Here is a 23076-nt window from a genome sequence, read left to right on the forward strand (position 1 = left end):
ATAGGATAATGCATATCCAGCAGTTTATGGTACAATAAAAAGAATACTAGCAGCTGCAGTGGAATGAAAAAGGAGAATAGAAGGAGATAAGGCCAAAGAGGCAGTAATGGCCCATATCACCCAAGACCCTGTATTCCATTGTGAGGATTTTAGATTATATTCTGAGTAGAGCAGGAAGGCATCAGAGGTTTATAGCAGAGGAACGACCTGTTCTGCCTCGTGGTTTAAAGCAATCACTAACTGCCCTGGGGGAGCCAGGATGGAAGCAGGGGTTCCAGTTGCGAAGCTCTTACAAACAACTCAGGCAGGCGATGCTGGTAGCTGGGACCTTCAGGGTATCTTTAAATATTTTACTCATTTCTGTCAATATCTACTGGGCTTTGAGCTTCTTGAACCCAACAAGTGGACTTTATTCAGCTTTGTCTTCCTGGTGCCCAGCACAGTCTAGAAGCTAGACTTAGGCTTGTTGAGAGAAAGAAGAGAAGGGAAAAAGAAGATGGAAAAGGAGGGAGAAAGGGAAGAAGAATTAAAAGGAGAAAAGAGAGAAAGAAAGAATAGTTATTAGATAGGCAAACAGAAGTAAAAATCTGGGAGGTCTTCTAACGTGATGTGGAAAACAGAAGAGCCATACGAAACTGCAAACGCATGACTGACTTCAGGCGGTTGTCCAAGATATGCGCCACCTAAACATGTGTCCGCGTTCTGACACAATCATGTCTTATACAACAAATGGCCAACCCACAGCTCAACAGCTAAGACAAAGCAGTCAAATTTTTCTTTTCTTACTTGGAGAAGTTTGTCGTAACGCTCGGCAGACATCAGGAAGCGTCCATCTTCAAGCTGCATCTCCCTATTTTCCAGCAAGTTGTTCAAAACAGGAAGAACATTCCTCTCCACCTTCTCCAAGCCTTCCAAAACGAGAGTTCTACCTTCTGTGGCTGCACGAACTGCACACTATTTCCAAGAAACAAAAGCAATATGAGACTATCAAACACAGGGGAGCATGGCCTGATTTTACTTGTAATGCAAATTAAACTGTGGTTCTTACTATAGGGACCGGGAGTCAGGAAAGCTGGGTTCTAGATCATAGTTTTGCTTTTCCGGCCAATATGATATTAAGCAAGTAATTTTCTCTCTTTAGGCCTGCTTTCCCATTTGTAAAATGAAGTGATTAGAAGAGGTGATCTCTAAGGCTCCTTTCAGATGTAAATTTTATTTAAAAAAAATTTTTTTAACATCTATATTGGAGTATAACTGCTTTACAATGGTGTGTTAGCTTCTGCTGTATAACAAAGTGAATCAGCTATATGTATACATATATCCCCATATCTCCTCCCTCTTGCGTCTCCCTCCCACCCTCCCTATCCCACCCCTCTAGGTGGTCACAAAGCACCCAGCTGATCTCCCTGTGCCATGTGGCTACTTCCCATTTCAGCTGTAACATTTTAGATATATCCCCAATGAAACAGAAAACTAAGAGCTATCTTTGGATCAGTAATGCAATTAAGGAAGCAGATTACTTAACTATTGATAGAAACGAGAAATGAAGATTACAATCTGTCCTATCAAGATTTTTGTGAAGATCAGATAAACTAGGTGAGAACACGTGCAGACTGTGAGGTTTTATTTTATTTATTTATTTTTAATTTTTTTTTAATTTCAGCTTTACTGAGGTATAATTGATGTGTAAATTTATAAGTTATTTGATTATAACACACTATTATTAACTATAACCCCATGCTGTACATTAGATCTTGAGAATTTATTCATCAAATAACTAGAAGTTTGTACCCTTTGACCAACACGTTCCCACATCCCCCATTCCCTAGTCCCTGGTAACCACCATTCTAGTCTCTGTTTTCATGAGTTTGGCTGTTTTAGATTTTACATATAAGTGATATCATATGGTATTTGCTTTGCTTTTTTTTAAATAGAAAAATGCAAATCAAAACTACAATGAGATATCACCTCACACCAGTCAGAATGGCCATATCATCACAACACCTACAAACAATAAATGCTGGAGAGGGTGTGGAGAAAAAGGAACCCTCTTGCACGGTTGGTGTAAATGTAAATTGATACAGCCACTATGGAGAACAGTACGGAGGATCCCTAAAAAATTAAAAATAGAACTACCATGTGACCCAGCAATCCCACTACTGGGCATATACCTAGAGAAAACTATAATTCAAAGAGACACATGGACCCCAATGTTCATGGCAGCACTATTTATAATAGCCAGGACATGGAAACCACCTAAATGTCCATCAACAGAGGAATGGATAAAGAAGATATGGGTCAGAGGACCTCCAGGATGGCGGAGGAGTAAGATATGGAGATCATCTTTCTCCCCACAAATACATCAAAAATACATCTACGGGGCTTCCCTGGTGGCACAGTGGTTGGGAGTCCACCTGCCGATGCAGGGGACACAGGTTCGTGCCCCGATCCAGGAGGATCCCGCGTGCCGCGGGGCAGCTGGGCCCGTGGGCCATGGCCGCTGGGCCTGTGTGTCCAGAGCCTGTGCTCCACGGCAGGAGAGGCCACAGCGGTGAGAGGCCCGCGTACTGCAAAAAAAAAATCTACGTGTGATCCTGGCAGAAGACCTCAGACCTCCCAAAAGGCAAGAAACTCCCCACATACCTGGGTAGGGCAAAAGAAAAAAGAAAAAACAGAGACAAAAGAATAGGGACAGGACCTGAACCACTGGGAGAGAGCTGTGAAGGAGGAAAAGTTTCTACACACTATGAAGCCCCTTCACTGGCGGAGACGGGGGCTGGGTCGGGGGGAAGCTTCGGAGCCATGGAGGAGAGCGCAGCAACAGGGGTGCGGAGGGCAAAGCGGAGAGATTCCTGCACAGAGGATCGGTGCGGACCAGCACTCACCAGCCCGAGAGGCTTGTCTGCTCACCCGCGGGGGTGGGCGGGGCTGGGAGCTGAGGCTCGGGCTTCGGAGGTCGGATCCCAGGGAGAGGACTGGGGTTGGCTGCGTGAACACAGCCTGAAGGGGCTAGTGTGCCACAGCTAGCAGGGAGGGAGTCCAGGAAAAACTCTGGAGCTGCCTAAGAGTCGAGAGACCATTGTTTCAGGGTGCGTGAGAAGAGGGGATTCAGGACACTGCGTAAATGAGCTTCAGAGACGGGCACGAGCCACAGCTATCAGTACGGACACCAGAGACGGGCATGAAATGCTAACACTGCTGCTGCAGCCACCAAGAAGCCTGTGTGCAAGCACAGGTCACTATCCACACCTCCCCTCCCAGGAGTATGTGCAATCTGCCACTGCCAGGGTCCCGTGATCCAGCGACAAGTACCCAGAGAGAACACACAGCACGCTTCAGGCTGTTGCAAGGTCATGCCGGGCTCTGCCACCGCAGGCAGGCCCTGCATTCCGTACCCATCCTTGAGTGAGGCAGAGCCCCCTAATCAGCCGCTCCTTTAACCCCCTCCTGTCTGGGCGAACAATAGACACCACAGGGCAACCTACACGCAGAAGCAGGGCCAAATCCAAACCTGAACCCCAGGAGCTATGCAAACAAGAAGAGAAAGGGAAATTTCTCAGTGCAGACCCAGGAGCAGAGGATGAAATCTTCACAATCAACTTGATGTACCCTGCATCTGTGGAATACCTGAACAGACAATGAATCATCCCAAAATTGAGGAAGTGGACTTGGGGAGCAGCTGTAGACCTGGGGTTTGCTGTATGCAACTGAATAGTTTATGATTTCTATGTTTATCTTAGTTTTAGTGCTTGCTATCATTGGTGGATTTCTTTATTGGTTTGGTTGATCTCTTCTTTTTTTTGTTTTAATAATTTAAAAAATGTTTTACTTTAAAAAATTTATTTTATTCCTTGCTTGCTTGCTTTTTCTTCTCTCTTTTCTTCTGAGCTGCGTGGCTTACAGGGTCTTGGTACTCTGGCCTGGTGTCAGGTCTGAGCCGCTGAGTTGGGAGAGCCAAGTTCAGGACATTGGATCACCAGAGACCTCCCAGCCACACATAATATCAATCGGCGAGAGCTCTCCCAGAGATCTCCGTCTCAATGCTAAGACCCAGCTCCACTCAATAACCAGCAAGCTCCAGTGCTGGACACCACATGCCAAACAACTAGCAAGACAGGAACACAACCCCACCCATTAGTAGAGAGGCTGCCTAAAATCATACTAAGTTCACACACACCAAAACACACCACCGGACATGGTCCTGCCCACCAGAAAGACAAGATCCAGCCTCATCCACCAGAACACAGGCACTAGTCCCCTCCACCAGGAAGCCTACACAACCCACTGAACCAACCTTACCCACTGGGGGCAGACACCAAAAACAACGGGAACTACGAACCTGCAGCCTGTGAAACAGAGACCCCAAAACACAGTAAGTTAAGCAAAATGAGAAGACAGAGAAATATGCAGCAGATGAAGGAGCAAAGTAAAAACCCACCAGACCAAATAAATGGAGAGGAAATAGGCAGTCTGCCTGAAAAAGAATTCAGAGTTATGATAGTAAAGATGATCCAAAATCATGAAAATAGAATGGAGAAAATACAAGAATGTTTAACAAGGACCTAGAAGAACTAAAGAGCAAACAAACAATGATGAACAGCACAACAAATGAAATTAAAAATTCTCTAGAAGGAATCAATAGCAGAATAACTGAGGCAGAAGACCAGATAAGGGACTGGGAAGAGAAAATATTGGAAATAACTACCACAGAGCTGAATAAAGAAAAAAGAATGAAAAGAATTGAGGAGAGTCTCAGAAACCTCTGGAAAAAACATTAAACACACCAACATTTAAATTATAGGGGTCCCAGAGGAAGAAGAGAAAAAGAAAGGGACTGAGAAAATATTTGAAGGGATAATAGTTGAAAACTTTCCTAATATGGGAAAGGAAATAGTCAATCAAGTCGAGGAAGCACAGAGAGGCCAATACAGGATAAATCCAAGGAGAAACATGCCAAGACACGTGTTAATCAAACTATCAAAAATTAAATACACTGAAAAAATATTAAAAGCAGCAAGGGAAAAGCAATAAATAACATACAGGGGAAACCCCATAAGGTTAACAGCTGATCTTTCAGCAGAAACTCTGCAAACCAGAAGGGAGTGGAAGGACATATTTAAAGTGATGAAAGGGAAAAACCTACAACCAAGATTACTCTACCCAGCAAGAATCTCATTCAGATTCGATGAAGAAATTAAAACCTTTCCAGACAAGCAAAAGCTAAGAGACTTCAGCACCACCAAACCAGCTTTACAACAAATGCTAAAGGAACTTCTCTAGGCAGGAAACACAAGAGAAGGAAAAGACATACAATAACAAACCCAAAACAATTAAGAAAATGGTAATAGGAACATACATATCGATAATTACCTTAAATGTAAATGGATTAAATGCTCCAACCAAAAGGCACTGATTGGCTGAATGGATACAAAAACAAGACGCGCGTATATGCTCTACAACAGACCCACTTCAGACCTAGGGACACATACAGACTGAAAGTGAGAGGATGGAAAAAGATATTCCATACAAATGGGAATCAAAAGAAAGCTGGAGTAGCAATTCTCATATCAGACAAAATAGACTTTAAAATAAAGACAAGTACAAGAGACAGAGAGGACACTACATAATGATCAAGGGATCAATCCAAGAAGAAGATATAACAATTGTGAATATTTAAACACCCAACACAGGAGCAGCTCAATTCATAAGACAAATGCTAACAGCCATAAAAGGGGAAATCGACAGTAACACAATCCTAGTAGGGGACTTTAACACCCCACTTTCACCAATGGACAGATCATCCAAAATGAAAATAAATAAGGAAACACAAGGTTTAAATGACACATTAAATAAAATGGACTTAATTGATTTTTATAGGACATTCCATCCAAAAACAACAGAATACACTTTCTTCTGAAGTGCTCGTGGAACATTCTCCAGGATAAACCATATCTTGGGTCACAAATCAAGCCTTGGTAAATGTAAGAAAATTGAAATTGTATCAAGTATCTTTTTGACCACAACGCTACGAGCCTAGACATCAATTACATGAAAAAATCTGTAAAAATACAAACACGTGGAGGTTAAACAATACACTACTAAATAACCAAGAGATCACTGAAGAAATCAAAGAGGAAATCAAAAAATACCTAGAAACAAATGACAAAACATGACGACCCAAAACCTATGGGATGCAGCAAAAGCAGTTCTAAGAGGGAAGTTTATAGCAATACAAGCATAGCTCGACACAAGAAAAATCTCAAATAAACAACCTCACCTTACACCTAAAGCAATTAGAGAAAGAACAAAAAAAAAAAGCCCAGAAAGTTAACAGAAGGAAAGAAATCATAAAGATCACATCAGAAATAAATAAAAAAGAAATGAAGGAAATGATCAATAAAACTAAAAGCTGGTTCTTTGAGAAGATAAACAACAATTAGTCAGACTCATCAAGAAAAAAAGCAAGACTCACGTCAACAAAATTAGAAATGAAAATGGAGAAGTAACAGCTGACACTGCAGAAATACAAAGGATCATGAGAGATTACTACAAGCAACTATATGCCAATAAAATGGACAACCTGGAAGAAATGGACCAATTCTTAGAAAAGCACAACCGTCTGAGACTGAACCAGGAAGAAATAGGCAATATAAACAGACCAATCACAAGCACTGAAACTGAAACTGTGATTAAAAATCTTCCAACAAACAAAAGCCCAGGACCAGATGGCTTCACAGGAGAATTCTACCAATCATTTAGAGAAGAGCTAACACCTATCCTGCTCAAACTCTTCCAAAATATAGCAGAGGGAGGAACACTGGCAAACACATTCTACAAGGCCACCATCACCCTGATACCAAAACCAGACAAAGATGTCACAAGAAAAGAAAACTATGGGCCAATGTCACTGGTGAACAAAGACGCAAAAACCCTCAACAGAATACTAGAAAACAGAATCCAACAGCACATTAAAAGGATCATACGCCATGATGAAGTAGGGTTAATCCCAGGAATGCAAGGATTCTTCAATATCCGCACATGAACCAATGTGATACACCATGTTAACAAACTGAAGGATAAAAACCATATGATCATCTCAACAGATGCAGAAAATGCTTTTGACAAAATTCACCACCCATTTGTGATAAAAAACCCTCCAGAAAGTAGGCATAGAGGCTACCTACCTCACCATAATAAAGGCCATATATGACAAACCCACAGCCAGCTTCATTCTCAATGGTGAAAAACTGAAACCATTTCCACTAAGATCAGGAACAAGACAAGGTTGCCCACTCTCACCACTATTTTTCAACATAGTTTTGGATGTTTTAGCCATAGCAATCAGAGAAGAAAAAGAAATAAAAGGAATCCAAATGGGAAAAGAAGAAGTAAAGCTGTCACTGTTTTCAGATGACATGGTACAATACGAAGAGATTCCTAAAGATTCTACCAGAAAACTACTACAGCTAATCAATGAATTTGGTAAAGTAGCAGGACAAAAAATTGATGCACAGAAATTTCTTGCATTACTACACACTAATGATGAAAAATCTGAAAGTGAAATCAAGAAAACACTCCCATTTACCACTGCAATAAAAAGAATAAAATACCTAGGAATAAACCTACCTAAGGAGACAAAAGACCTGTATGCAGAAAACTATCAGACACTGATGAAAGTAATTAAAGATGATACAAACAGATGGAGAGATATACCGTGTTATTGGATTGGAAGAATCAACACTGTGAAAATGACTACACTACCCAAAACAATCTACAGATTCAATGCAATCCCTATCAAACTACCAGTGGCATTTTTCACAGAACTAGAACAAAAAATTGCACACTTTGTATGGAAACACAAAAGACCCCGAATAGCCAAAGCAATCTTGAGAAAGAAAAACAGAGATGGAGCAATCAGACTCCTGGACTTCAGACTATACTACAAAGCTACAGTAATCAAGACAGTATGGCACTGGCACAAAAACAGAAATATAGATCAATGGAACAGGATAGAAAGCCCAGAGATGAACCCACACACATATGGTCACTTTATCTTTGATAATGGAAGCAAGACTATACAATGGAGAAAAGACAGCTTATTCAATAAGTACTGCTGGGAAAACTGGACAGCTACATGTAAAAGAATGGAATTAGAACACTCCCTAACACCATACACAAAAAGAAACTCAAAATGGATTAAAGACCTAAATGTAAGGCCAGACACTATCAAACTCTTTGTGAAAAACATAGGCAGAACACTCTAAGACATAAATCACAGCAAGATCCTTTTTGACCCACCTCCTAGGGAAATGGAAATAAAAACAAAAATAAACAAATGGGACCTAATGAAACTTAAAACATTTTGCATAACAAAGGAAACCATAAACTAGACCAAAAGACAGCCCTCAGAATGGGAGAAAATATTTGCAAATGAAGCAACTGACAAAAGATTAGTCTCCAAAATTTACGAGCAGCTAACGCAGCTCAATATCAATAAAACAAACAACCCAATCCAAAAATGGGCATAAGACCTTAATAGACATTTCTCCAAAAAAGATAATACAGACTGCCAAGAAACACATGAAAGAATGCTCAACATCACTAATCATTAGAGAAATGCAAATCAAAACTACAATGAGGTATCACCTCACAACAGTCAGAATGGCCATCATCAAAAAATCTACAAACAATAAATGCTGTAGACGGTGTGGAGGAATAGGAACCCTCTTGCCCTGTTTGTGGGAATGTAAATTGATATATCCAGTATGGAAAACAGTATGGAGGTTCCTTAAAAAACTAAAAATAGAACTATCATATGACCCAGCAATCCCACTACTGGGCATATACCCTGAGAAACCGTAATTCAAAAAGAGTCATGTACCACAATGTTCACTGCAGTTCTATTTACCATAGCCAGGACATGGAAGCAACCTAAGTGTCCATCAACAGACGAATGGATAAAGATGTGGCACATATATACAATGGAATATTACTCAGCCATAAAAAGAAACGAAATTGAGTTATTTGTAGTGATGAGGTGGATGGACCTATAGTCTGTCATACAGAGTGAAATAAGTCAGAAAGAGAAAAACAAATACCGTATCCTAACACATATACATGGAATCTAAAAAAAAAAAAATGGTTATGAAGAACCTAGGGGCTGGAAAGGAATAAAGACACAGACGTAGAGAATGGACTTGAGGACAAAGGGAGGGATAAGGGTAAGCTAGGACAAAGTGAGAGAGTGGCACTGACATATATACACTACCAAACGTAAAATAGATAGCTAGTGGGAAGCAGCTGCATAGCACAGGGAGATCAGCTCGGTGCTTTGTGACCACCTAGAGGGGTGCGATAGGAAGGGTGGGAGGGAGACACGAGAGGGAGGGCATATGGTGATATATGTATACATATAGTTGATTCACTTTGCTGTACAGTAGAAACTAACACAACATTGTAAAGCAACTATACTCCAATAAAAATTTTAAAAAAAGGAAAAAAAGACTGTGATGTTTTAAATGAGTCACCATCAAAATGGATTCAGATTTAGTGTCATGTTCGATGCTGACAACATTAACAACTTACCAAAACAGAAAAGAGTCAGGTTTTACATTGGCCTACAGCAGGTTGATCATAACCATAGTCCTATAAGTCTTCCAAGTTTAAGAAAATTAGAAATAGAGAAAAATAGGAAATAAAGTAGGCCCCAAATGGTAAGAAGCAGGAAAAATATAATTTTTTAAAAAGTACTAAAGATGTGAAAAAACTCTTTCTTTAACTGATAGATGCTGAACAAAATAGAAAAATCTACCTTTTGGTCAAAATGCTTGAAAATCTGCTTTAAAAAAAAAAAAAGGAAATCTCGCGACTTCCCTGGTGGTCCTGTGGCTAAGTCTCCACGCTCCCAATGCAGGGGTCCCGGGTTCGATCCCTGGTCAGGGAACTAGATCCCGCATGCCGCAACTAGAGATCACGCATACCACAATTAAAGATCCCGCATGCCGCAACTAAAAGATCCCTCATGTGGCAATGAAGATCCCATGTGCTGCAACTAAGAGCTGGTGCAGCCAAATAGATAAATATTTAAAAAAAAGAAAAAGAAAACCTCAGTGACATTTCTCCTGTGTACTTAACAACATGACTAGGATTAATGCTGTTAAATTTATGTTATCACTCTCTCCTTAGAAGTCTCCTTTTTTGGTCTTTATGGCACTGTATTCTCTTAAAAAAAAACTTTCTTTTCTGCTTGCCCATTCCATGTAGGTGGTGCCAGAACTACATCTTTAACCCCAAACTCTTCTTATTCTGTAAGGTCTGGCCTGAGTAATCATACTTAATCACATAGTTGCAACCACCACTGTTATGCTAACAACTCTCAACCTCAGGCTCCCCGCAAGCCCCACCACATAGTCCTGTCACACGGATGTCTCCAACCAGACTCTAGAAGCACCTCAGGCTCTCTTGTACAACACTGAACACATCAGATTTCCCCCCAAACCTTCTCTTTCTCTTATCTTTCTGTTTAAGGTGGGAGCACCATACACCCATGCCAGGTCCTCGATTCCTATCTCATCTCCTACATTCAATTTATCACCATGTCCTGCTGATTGGACTTCTTTAATATTTCTGGAACTCATTCCTTCTACCACTCCTCTAATTCAGGCCCTCCTTAAGTCTCAGATCTCCTCCCTTCTAAGCCCAAGCTCCTTAACTTAACATGTATGTCTACCACAGTATGGCATTTATCATTCCAATACTTTTCCTGATATTAGTTGCCACACACGTGGTATTTGTATAACAGTGAACTGGCTGAGATTTCCCCCATGCTTATATATACCATACTGCTTTACTAGAAAAACCTGTCTGTTTTATACTGACCCCTTTGCTTAAAATTTAATTTTCCCTATAGTAATTCACTCCCAAACAATCTGAATATCTGAAGGGAGGAAAAAGACTATCTCTATTTTTTTTTAGAGACTAAATATACAAAGAAATTTCTCAAATAGCAAAGCATTGACTTTCCAACTGTGCAAAAAACACAGACATTGCTTAATCAAGCCTCCTTTTAATAAGCTGTTGAATTTTGCACTATATTGCAGAATTCATTTCAAGTGTCTATGTACTATCATAAAAAAATAAACTTTTATGAAAACCACAATTGGACTCAAGATGATCATCCTATTTTAAAAATAAGATCAATTCATGAATAAACCTACAAAACTGACTACCTTGTGGTAGCAGCTTTATTTTTTTTAAATGCATGGATAGAAGTGACTTAGTATCTCCTAAAGAACAAAAAAAATAAGAATCTCATTTTTGCTAGTTGAGAAAAGGACAAATTTATAGAAATGGCTTCCAGAACATTAAAAATAAAACATAAACTACTTCTTATAAAAATTCATGTTTCAAATAAGGTCTCAATTAAGCTTTCTTTCACAAGAATCTATTTACTCCAAGAAAACACAGCTCATAATAAAAAGAAACTCAGCTATATCTCAATTTAAAAAAAAAAAGAAAGAAAACTAAGTTATCACAACTTGTGGCAATATTATATTTAAAAAACTAAAATTTTTATCTATCTTAGTTATAGAACAGACTAAATATTGTATATAACTTTTTTTTTTTTTTTTTTTTTTTTTGCGGTATGCAGGCCTCTCACTGTTGTGGCCTCTCCCGTTGCGGAGCACAGGCTCCAGACACGCAGGCTCAGCGGCCATGGCTCATGGGCCTAGCCGCTCCGCGGCATGTGGGATCTTCCCGGACCAGGGCACGAACCCGTGTCCCCTGTATCGGCAGGCAGACTCTCAACCACTGCGCCACCAGGCAAGCCCTGTATTTAATTTTTAAACATTTCATAGAGATGAAAATACATGTTTTCTGAGATGAAACTAGAGATATGTATATCAAAATTTAGTGGTTTCCCAACTGTGGGCCAGGAAAGACAAAATCTTGACAACATAGGACAACAGACACTGCATCTGCTTTTATTTACTCCAGGAGACCTTGGTCAATTATGCATTGCACCTTTCCAGAGGAATCTGGAATAAGCTACAGAGAGAGATCAGAAGCAGAAGTCAAATACACAAAGGATTCCTTTCATCTACCTTAATGGAGTTAGGTGCTGTGATCATATAGTTGAAAAGGAGTGATGGATAGAAAAAGACCTCTTGAAAACCTGATAAATAAATGCTGCACCTCTTCTCCAGAGTAAAATGCACACAGGTATATGTCTACAATAGAGACCTCAAGTTAAGAACCTCTACTCTGAATGAGGGATAGAAATAGAAAGTCACGATTTGGCACACACCATAGTAATAACTGTTGGAAGCAACAATCATCAATGGATGGTAAAATTAGTGGGTAAGAGTATGATGAAAGGGCTTCCCTGGTGGCACAGTGGTTGAGAGTCCGCCTGCTGATGCAGGGGACACGGGTTCGTGCCCCGTTCCGGGAAGATCCCACATGCCACGGAGCAGCTGGGCCCGTGAGCCATGGCCGCTGAGCCTGCACGTCCGGAGCCTGTGCTCCGCAACGGGAGAGGCCACAACAGTGAGAGGCCCGCGTATCGGAAAAAAAAAAAAAAAAGAGTATGACGAGAAACAGGATATTTGCAAAGACTCAAGAAAATCTCCCCCAACAAGATATTTATAAGCGACAAAGGGAAAAAATAACACGGCAGTGAAGGAACCTGGTAGATACCACCTTAACCAAGTGATCAGTTAACATACAGCAATGAAATGTATCAATTTCACATTATTGCTAAAAAAAAAAAAAAATGCATGATCTTAACCAAATCATGAGGAAACACCAGACAAACCCATACCGAGCAACATTCTACAAAATAACTGGCCATGAAGAGAAGAAGGGAGGGACCTGTTGATAGAAAGGGAGATGGAGCTGGGGACAGTGTAGCAGCAGTCATTTTTTTTAATGATGCAAAGACTTGAGCATATTCAAATGGTTAGGAGGAGGAACTTTGTCTTTGACGATCACTCCTACCCTTCCAAGACTAGCTCTCTGTACTCTGACCTTATGGCATTCCCTCTCACCTCCTCCAAAACCTTCCGTCAACTATACCATATATCTTATTTGCATTTTCAGATTCCTTTTCTTCTACATACATGTCTGTACTTTAAGAAAATCTACAGTCTTCTGATACCTCTTAATATGCTCCCATTTTCTTCTCCTTTATTTTCAAGCCTCTTGAAAATAGTCCACATACTAACTGCCTCTAATAAGCATCCATCACCCTTATTTTACTGAAATTGCTCACTTGAAGGTACCAAAAATAAAACTGCCAAAAATCAAGCTTTTTCTTGATCTTTGTGTTCTCCTGTCCTTCAATCCTCTTCTGTTGATCCTCTCTTGTGCTTTATCTTCCATGAACATTTACCAGGTTGGTTTCCCCTTGGCTTTCCCCAGCCCTCCCTCTGCCTCCTGTCCTCTAAAAGGCAAGTGTTTCCCAAGATTTTATTCTTAACCTTCCCCCCGCCTCTTTTCTCATTGGTTATTCCACTGGCAAAGATCAAACCTACACCCACATATTCTTATTCATTCATTGAGTATTAATTACATGGCAGGTGCTCTGTTATCTGCTATGTTAAGTATAACAACAACAATAGATAAGACTTTTCCATTTTCTTTATTTCATTATTCTTGAGGAATATACTGTGTGACCCTAGCCTTTCTCCTGAGCTCCATGCTCACATTTCCAAATACCTTTTAAAAATATCTCCATAAGGATTGTTCAAACTCAACATGCTTAATCAAATCGAGCTCATGACTTCTTCCCTAAACCAGGCCCTCCTCCTAATGTCTATTTCAATTAAAGTTTCACTGAGTCTCCTGCCATCCGGTATTCATTACTTCTGATTCCTCAAACAATATAAGTGTAACCTCTAAATATCTCATGCATCCATGAACGCGCTTCATTCTCACTGCCACCGTTCCAATGGGAGCCTTCATTACTTCCTGCTTCTTTACTAAAAGAGCTAATTGGAGCAGGCACCATATCTCAATATGTCTAGTCCTCAGTTGTCCTTAAGGTGATGAAATTTTACCTGCTGGAAAAGAGGGACTGAATCATGCCATCTATAACATCTATTTCAGCAGCAAGATACATGATTACGTGGTTTACCGCGTCCTTATTAAGAATAATTTTAAAAATCCTCCCACTGGGACTTCCCTGGTGGCACAGTGGTTAAGAATCCACCTGCCAATGCAGGGGACACCGGTTCGATCCCTGACCCAGGAACATTCCACATGCTGTGGAGCAACTAAGCCCGTGCACTACAACTACTGAGCCTGCCCTCTAGAGCCTGTGAGCCACAACTACTGAAGCCTGCGCACTCTAGGGCCCGCATGCTGCAACTACTGAAGCCTACATGCCTAGAGCCCATGCTCTGCAACAAGAGAAGCCACCGCAATGAGAAGCCTGTGCACTGCAACACAGAGTAGCCCCTGCTCGCCACAACTAGAGAAAGCCCACGTGCAGCAACAAAGACCCAATGCAGCCAAAAATTAAATAAATAAATAAATAATTTTTTTTAATTAAAAAAAAATAATAAATCCTCCCATAAATAAAAAAGTCCTACTGTATAGGCCAGGGAACTATACTCAATATCCTGTGATCAACCATAATGGAAAAGAGTATAAAAAAAGAATGTCTGTATCTGTATAACTGAGTCACTTTGCTGTACAGCAGAGATTGGCACAGCACTGTAAATCAACTCTACTTCAATAAAAAAAAATAAAATTTAATTTTAAAAAATCCAAACGTTTTTCTTATTAATTCAATGTCAAATTATTTATTTATTTTATACAACATTTAATTGGCAGTGAGGATGGATGCTTTATAGTGCAATTGGATTCAAAGATAAGAATATGAAAAGAGGATTATAAACTTATAAGAGTGCTATAATTTTTTAGAAAAAAATGAAAGAAAATCGACGTGCAAAAGATCACCCAAGATTTTTAACTTTCCTCCCAACTTGCCCTTTGGTTATGTAGTTATATACCCAGAGCATATGCAAATTAAAAATTTTAAATGTAAGCAAAATTATTGGCTAAAAGGAGAAAACGTTACTATTTTAGGATCTCTTTGCTTCCTGATTCTTTCTTAAAATAGTCTATAAAATGATTAAAATACTTTAATCAGTACTGTCAAACTTTATTAACGCAGTCTGATCATATTTGTAAAGAAGGATGTTAAAAACAACTGAATAGCAAATCCATTAAGTACTTTAATATATCAGCAACATATTGTACCAGACTATAAATCTCAGACTTAACGGGAGATGCTGGAGAGAAAAAAGGGTTACAAGTTTTGGGCCCAACAGAGGCCCAAGCATCTTAACCTCCTTGCATTAATGCCCCCTTTGCCCTCTGTCTGCTCAACACTTAAAGTGTGGAAACACAACAATGAAGTTTTCCTAGTTCTCTCATATACCTGTTTAATCTTCCCAGCAGGATTCTTAGGTCTTCAAGGAGTGAGAACCCTGTTTTTTTATGTCATATTGGTGCAAAACTGGCTCACAGCAGGCTTTTAGTGTTTATGGAATGAAAATGTAACCATTCAGTTAAAAGACGCTGTTATGTAAGTTTAGAAAGAATTTTTTTATGAAGAATACTTATCTATGCCCACACTTGATATGAAAACAGAACTGACAAGTTTAACTGTCAGCATGAGAGATGTAGCCCACATATTTCAAAACTTTTCTATACAGATTTTTAAATAAAATAATTGTGGTATAACTTTTCTTGTGAAATTTAAAAAGAAAGAAGGGAGCAGTGCATATATATTTTATGTGGAATGAATACTGGTGATCATTCCTCAATGTAGAAATTAGATCAACCATAAGGCTCATTTCCTGCCCTTCAAGCTATAGAACTTCCAGAGACCTAATTTCTCAAATAGAAATCAGAAAAAATGCAGAAAGATCCTTCTGGACAAAGCACCCCATATAGCAGCTTTAACCACCTAACACATGGATACAAAGTAGTTCAAGATAAAAGCAGCTGCATGACCTAAAATCATAAACTGCCTAAGCCCTGTTCTAGATTTGCTTCTGATTTGATAAAAGACCTTAGGCAAACAATTCATCTGGAGGTCTGTGTCCTCCTTTACTAAATGAGAATATCCTCAAGTACTGTACAATGCCACTATTCATGAATCAATGCAGTACTAGAAAAATATTTAAAGCTGTAAAACCTATTAAAATATAAATTATTATTAATACAGTCATGATCTAATGAAAATAGATTCCAAAGAACTTCAAATACTCAAAATGGTTACAGTGTAACAGCACTGAAGAAGCCAAAGAAAAATGAAAAAAATTTATATTTCAAGTTCCTTATTTTGAAATATCAGAATAGGATCAGATTGATTTTTGGTTGCTCTATCACCTGCTATGGGTGACTTAGATAAGTCACTTTCCTCTCTAAGCCTCCACTTCTTTCTAGTAATGGTGCTTATCTCATAGGTTATGGTAAAGATTAAATGAGATAACCTCTGGCACACAGTAAACCTTAAAAAGAAAACCACTTGCCTGTTATTATTACAAATACTATTATCCTTGGAGTAGTTGTCATCATCATCGTCATCATCACTGCTCTCTCAAGGAAGCAGCATATGACAGAAAGAAGCTACACTTTGGAACTGGACAGATCCTGGTTCAAATCTTACCACTGCTATTTATCAGTTGTATGACCATAGTCCCCTAAAGACTCTTATTTCACCTATAAGATGTGGAAGTCACCTCCATCCTAAGGATGTTTTGAGGATTAAATGCAGTCATATAAAGCACCTAGCACAACAGAGGTCCCCTCAATGAAAGTTATTTTTTATCTCCCTTGATCCTTTTTAAATGAATTATATAAAGTCTGTCAAACATTTAACATATGAGTAGATAAGAGTTGGCCTGAGCAAGATGGCAACATGGTAAGGAGCCACGGCCTGAGTTCTGACTAATACAGAGGCCAGAGTAAACATAGAGAGACCTTTTCCAACTGTCCTAGTGACAACTGGGACATATTATAACAATACGGTTGCAAAGGATTTGGTGCAGGTACTAGAATTCAATCATTCTCAAAAAACAAGTCAATGTTTTTCCCTATTTGCTAAAATAAGTAAACGGCACTTATACAAGATAAAAATCTCATCTTCTGATCAATAGCACTGTTATTCAATGTATTAAGAGTTGCTTTTAGTGACTTGTAACATTTAAGCAGCATATTAAAAAAAGTTAATCCTTATTTTTCTACTAATAAAAGAGAATCAAGAATTATCCGAGGGCTTCCCTGGTGTCGCAGTGGTTGTGAGTCCGCCTGCCAATGCAGGGGACACGGGTTCGTGACCTGGTCCGGGAGGATCCCACATGCCGCAGAGCGGCTGGGCCCGTGAGCCATGGCCGCTGAGCCTGCGCGTCCTGAGCCTGTGCTCCGCAACGGGAGAGGCCACAACAGTGAGAGGCCCGCGTACCGCAAAAAAAAAAAATTATCAGAAACAGAGAATACATTAAAATATTATGTAATTGTTTAAAGTGCATTTTATATGTAATATTAAATATGTATATTGTATATTAAGGAACTTGACATTATTGTGTCAAACAAATTAACAAGATTCTAGTGTGAAAAGAGTTACTGGTTTAGAAAAGTTGAAAAAAAGCATTTGAAGTTCCCCATCCTGGCTTTCTACTCCCCAAATTAACGCTATATAGAGTGTCTCCTGTCAGCCAGACATAAAAACTTAATCACAATTTATTTGTAGCTTAGCTAATTTGTAACAGCTTATATTTGAGAAATGCAAGCAATGTATAATGACTTAAAAGTCTTCCTCTCCGGCTCTTTGGACACAGGACTCTTTGGCTCACAGGACAATAAACAGAATTAATGATAAAAATGTCAACAAGTAAGGTAAGGAAAAAAAATAGAGTAATAGATTTATAAGGGTTAGAATATCAACAATTTAGGCTTTTCTTGGGTTATTTTACCTTCAAAGACAAATGAAAGTTAATATGGTAGCAAAAAAATCTTAATCTCCTTATTTCTCCATAAGTGTCATAATATGTCATATAAATTTTCATATTTCTGTTCTTTAACCTATTTTTCTTTTCAAAAAGTTCCTATAATCTATTTAGCAAAACAATTGCATAAAAAATATTTAAGTTACCTTCACATTAACAAGTGGATAAGTTACAGTAAATATTTACATAGACAAACATGGGGTATATGTCAACATTTTCTTGACAGATGGTAACTTATTTATTTCATCAGTATCTCTCTCCTTTTCTATATCCACTCAGTTCATTGACATCTTACAGAAGCAATAGCCAATAAACGTAAAAATGATTCAACCTGGTTAGTACTTTTTAAAGCAAATTAAAGTCTATCAGTTTGGCAAAGTACATATATGGAAATACTCAATATTGACAAGAATCCATGAGGCAATCACTCAGTGCACACTGATGAGAGTATGAGTTGGAACACCCTTTCTGGAAAGCAATTTGGCGATATATGTGTATTGAGACTCTTGAATATGTCTAGACCCTTTGATTATATTTCCAGCATTCAAGTCTAAAAAAATCATCCAAGGTAATAACAAGATCTAAGTACAGAGATATTCACCAAAGAGTTATTTATAATAGTGAAAACTCAGAAAGAACCTGAATGACCAACAACATGGGAAGGTAGATAAAATGGGAATAGTAAATATATAATGTCACATCTATTTGATGAAATACTGTACAGACACTAAAAGTCATATTTTTGAGGAATATCTAATATCACAGGAAAATGCTCCTAAAAAAATATCAGGTTTTAAAAAAAACAGACTGTAAAACTTTATCTGCATGGTATACCATTTTTGTAAAAATTACTACACTTGATTAAATAGATATGAATATAGGCATCGTAGAAAGAAATACAGAAAATATTCACACTGTTGGTCTTGAAGGGGAAGATAAATAATTGTTATATTCTTCCCTATGCTCTTTATCACTTGCTCTATTATACTATCCTTCTTTACTATGTTTATTTTGTTTCCCCCACTAAAACATAAGCTCTGTGATGGGAGGAATTTGTTTCTTCTGTTCACTGTACCTAGACACACAGCAGTCATTTCAATAAATATTTATTAATTAATAAATACTATATGTGTATACACACACATATATATCTATAAAATGAGCATTTATGACTTTATTAATCAGAAGAAATAAACATTATTTTGAAAGAAAATATAAATTCCCTACTACAGAATTATTAACCTAATTCTGATCTTCAAGAGTAGTAATTGAGTTCAACCTCTCATTTCATCATCAATTATCCAAAATCCTGCATGAAAAAAAGCAGTCTATGGCCATGACCCCCAACTCGGATTTGGGAGTTCTGTCAAGGTTTCCAGCTGAAATGTCAATTAGAAATTACTTGGACATCAGTCATATGTGCATACAATGTCAACCACACTGAAAACCCCAAACTTTTTCTCCTTAGCACCCACTAGATGGCCACAGGTATTTCTCATCTAGGTTGGCCCACCTACATTAGGAAACCTCACCTGATGGTTATGTGGATACTGCCTTTCCCTTGATCCCAAACATCAAAGTCAACGGTTAAGAATATTAAAGAAATTTCTAAATAAAATAAAGATCTTTCACTCTAACAAACATGAGTAGCTGGTAACCAATTGGTAACTTCAAATATTTAGAATTCAGATGGTAATTATTCATTCTGATGACTCAAAATAGATGTCAAAAGGACAGATATATTTTCCATTGGAAAGCCCCCTGGTCCCATCCAGAGCCTATTTATTCTTAATTCACTTAAAATTTTAACAAGGTTGATTAACCAAAGGAGAAACCTGTCATAAAATGTAAGCGTCAGTTACATTCCAAACAGTTTTTAGGTGCCAGAGATAAGCAAAATAGTTACATTCTAGTGGGGAAGACAATCAATATGAAAACAAAGAAATAATTAGGTAAATTTAGAGAGTGACAGGTGCTCTGAAGATTACATTATGCATATGACAGCAGGGTTCATGTGGAAAGGGCATGGGCGTGATCAGTGATTATAGAATGTTATGAGAATTTATAAGCTGAATGACGAGGAGGCAGGAATGTACAGATCTGGGAGAAGGTCATTCCAAGCAGAGGAAATATCAGGTACAAAGGCTCTGAGGCTGGAAAGCACTTGGTCTATTTTTAAAAGAACAAGAAGGTCACTGTAGCTGGAGTCTAGAAAGCAAGGGAAAGAAGAAAGGAGATGAGGTTGACAAGGTTGGGTCCTGTAGAGTGTGGTGCCCTTGTTAAAGGGTCTGGATTTTATTCTGGGTGTGATGGGATTGCATGGATTTAAACAAGGAACTGATAGGATCCGATTATGAGCAAACAGTAAGGAATATTAACTGCCAAATAAGAGAGAAGAAAAAAATGTGAAAATCAGATACAATCTCATAAATAGCCTGAAGCAACTTAGAGAAAGGACTAACACGCCTATATCTCCATCACAGGCTCTGAAGGTGTCAGTGCATTACAGCATCCTAAACAGCTGATGTTTATCATAATAAGTAGGATTCACCAAGAAAACATGAAAGTATAAAATACTACCATACATTTACATAGCACTTTAAATATTTTATAAATGGTAAAATAGATATCATCTGAAAATATGCTTTTTAGAATGGCAAGGAGAATATAATATCAGAGTTTCATCTAAATGATTTATTTTATGCTTCAAGAAATAAATCTTTAGCTAATCAATAAACTTAGTTACCTGAAGTAACTCCATTTCTGAGATTTCTGAATAGGCAAAGTTTTAAGCTGTCTTTAAAATAATCAACGTACAAAAAATCCCTTTCTCTTCCTTACTTTGCATTGCAACCATCATCTAGGTATAAAATCCACTCAAAAAATATGTTTTTAAATCCATGCTCGACCAGACAAAACCAGTTCTTTCATCGTCACTTAAATATATTCCTATCCCCTCTCCTCTACACAGGCTGTGGTCTCATGTTCTAATCTCTCTCCTCAGCTGCCCACTATCTCAACTCAAATCCCATCTCCTTCATTTTACCCTCATTGGGTCCCGAAAAGAAGCAAGCATTGTAAAAGTACATTTTTTCCCATTTATAACTAGAAATAAAGTGAACATTTGGCATTATGTGAATAAAATGGATTTCTTTAAATACACTTCTGTGCTTCATCCACAAAGCATTACTTTTTTAATTGCTGGAAGTCTGAACTTCTCAGATTTTCCCACCATATGATGCTAAGTTTGCTCACCAATGTTTAAGGTAGTTATTGTCAAATCACTTTAAGTACATTTTTCCTTTTGTAATTAATTAGTCATCTATGTGACAATGTGAATATTCTGGTCTCCAAAAATTCTTTCACTCAGTGCTTCTTACAATTTCACTCTTTTAATTATAAGTAATAGTGTATACTACTCCTGGGAAAGCTTCAAATTTAAAGAACTATGAATGTTCTTTCCTCGCCCCACCCCAAATGCCCAGTCATACCTCCACAGAGGTCAGCTCTGTTTACTGATTCTTGTGTTTCCTTCTGGAAATTTTCAATGTATACACAAATATTTACACATTTCTTGTTCTTTTCTAAATCACAAATGGGACCATATTATATATACTGTCTTGCAACTTCATTTTTTTTCCATTAATATATCCTGGACTTCTTTCCTATCACCTCTTATAGATTCATCTCATTTTTTTAAATGGTGACAGAGAATTCTGTTTACCATTATTTATTTAATTAGTCTCCTAAATGTACATCATTATAATTTTCACTTCCAGTTTTATATGATATCAAACAATGCTACAATAAACATCCTTGTATATATAACTTTACACGCTTTGTGTGAATAACATTGGAAAGAAAAATTGCTAGAAATATTACTGCTGGCTATAAATATGTTTCTTTTCTTTTGATAGATAATCACCAAATTTTCTTTCAAAATTGCATCAATCTACGCTCCCACTAACAGCAATGCTAATTCCTCATCCCTTCTTCCTCATCAACAATGGACATTAGCAAATTATTTAATCTTTACCAATCTGATAGGTGAAGGAAAAACAGCAGCTCATTAGTGTTTTAATTTTTATTTTTTTAACAAGAAGATTAAGCATCTTGTCATGAATTTATTGACTATTTGAAATCTTTTCTCTATGAAATGTTTAAAGCCTCTGTCCTTTTTTCTATTAGGTATTCCTAACAAAGAACAATATTTAATATTTTAAGCAATATATTTAAAGAAATGTACAACAAGCTTCATTATAATTTTCAAAAAATATTATTTTAATTGGTAACCTACACCTAAGTACTCTCTCCAAAAAGCTGCAGTTCCTGGAAGTATATATCTAATTTCAGTATGTTTAATAAACCTTTATAAACTTGACCTTTATATTGAGAATACATTAATAAATGTGCTAGAGAATTTCCTATATTAAAATCGCCTTAATTCTTTTTTAAAAAAAAACAAATTTCTATAGGCAATTAATAGGAAGCAACTGAAAATTAAGAAATCAGCATATTGATCTTTAGCTAACATTTCAGAACCACTCATTTCAACTACGCCTTCTTATTTAGTGCTAAACTAAGAAGGCGTTTCCAAGAACAGGAAAACCAAAAACCTAAATTAAATCTGTCTTGAGAGAGCACAGTACATCCATCTTTCACTATTACATGAGTTACTCTTTTTCTACTTCAAAAATCAATTTCTTAAAGACCAGGAGTAAACAATCACGTGTTGGAGTGTGGTAAGCACTTGCCTGATCGATGTAAAAAGCCGTGCCTGCGCGGATCTCTCGACGCTGTTTGAGATCGGTTTCGGTGGTGTCTCTTGATAAGGCGATGTATTCAACCTCCCGTTTGGTCAACTCCTGAAGAGCAGAGCATGTCCCAAAATAAAAATCAAGTTCCCAACGTATGCTTTGGAGCCAGTTATCTGACAATGTCACTCTACAGAAGAGAATTTTAAATGTAATTCTAGATTAAAGCCTTTTGAGCCTCAGCTTTAAGAAAAATGCAATAAATACAGCATTAACCAAAATATGCATATATCTCTCCT

General features: G+C 37.9%; 1 protein-coding gene across 4 annotated transcripts in view; it reads right to left on the reverse strand.

The window, feature by feature from the left end:
- Positions 1–23076, reverse strand: part of VWA8 (von Willebrand factor A domain containing 8) — a 358944-nt gene that overhangs the window by 290287 nt on the left and 45581 nt on the right. For all 4 annotated transcript variants that reach the window (XM_029210522.1, XM_029210521.1, XM_029210523.1 and 1 more), the window contains exons 4-5: positions 22778–22888; positions 787–954 (exon numbers count right to left, since the gene is read on the reverse strand). In XM_029210522.1, coding sequence (XP_029066355.1) covers positions 787–954; positions 22778–22888 — 279 coding nt within the window. The remainder of the gene's footprint in view (positions 1–786; positions 955–22777; positions 22889–23076) is intronic.

The sequence above is a fragment of the Monodon monoceros genome, unplaced genomic scaffold (assembly GCF_005190385.1).
Source record: "Monodon monoceros isolate NGI ecotype Baffin Bay Population unplaced genomic scaffold, NGI_Narwhal_1 Super_Scaffold_8, whole genome shotgun sequence".
Lineage (NCBI taxonomy): Eukaryota > Metazoa > Chordata > Mammalia > Artiodactyla > Monodontidae > Monodon > Monodon monoceros.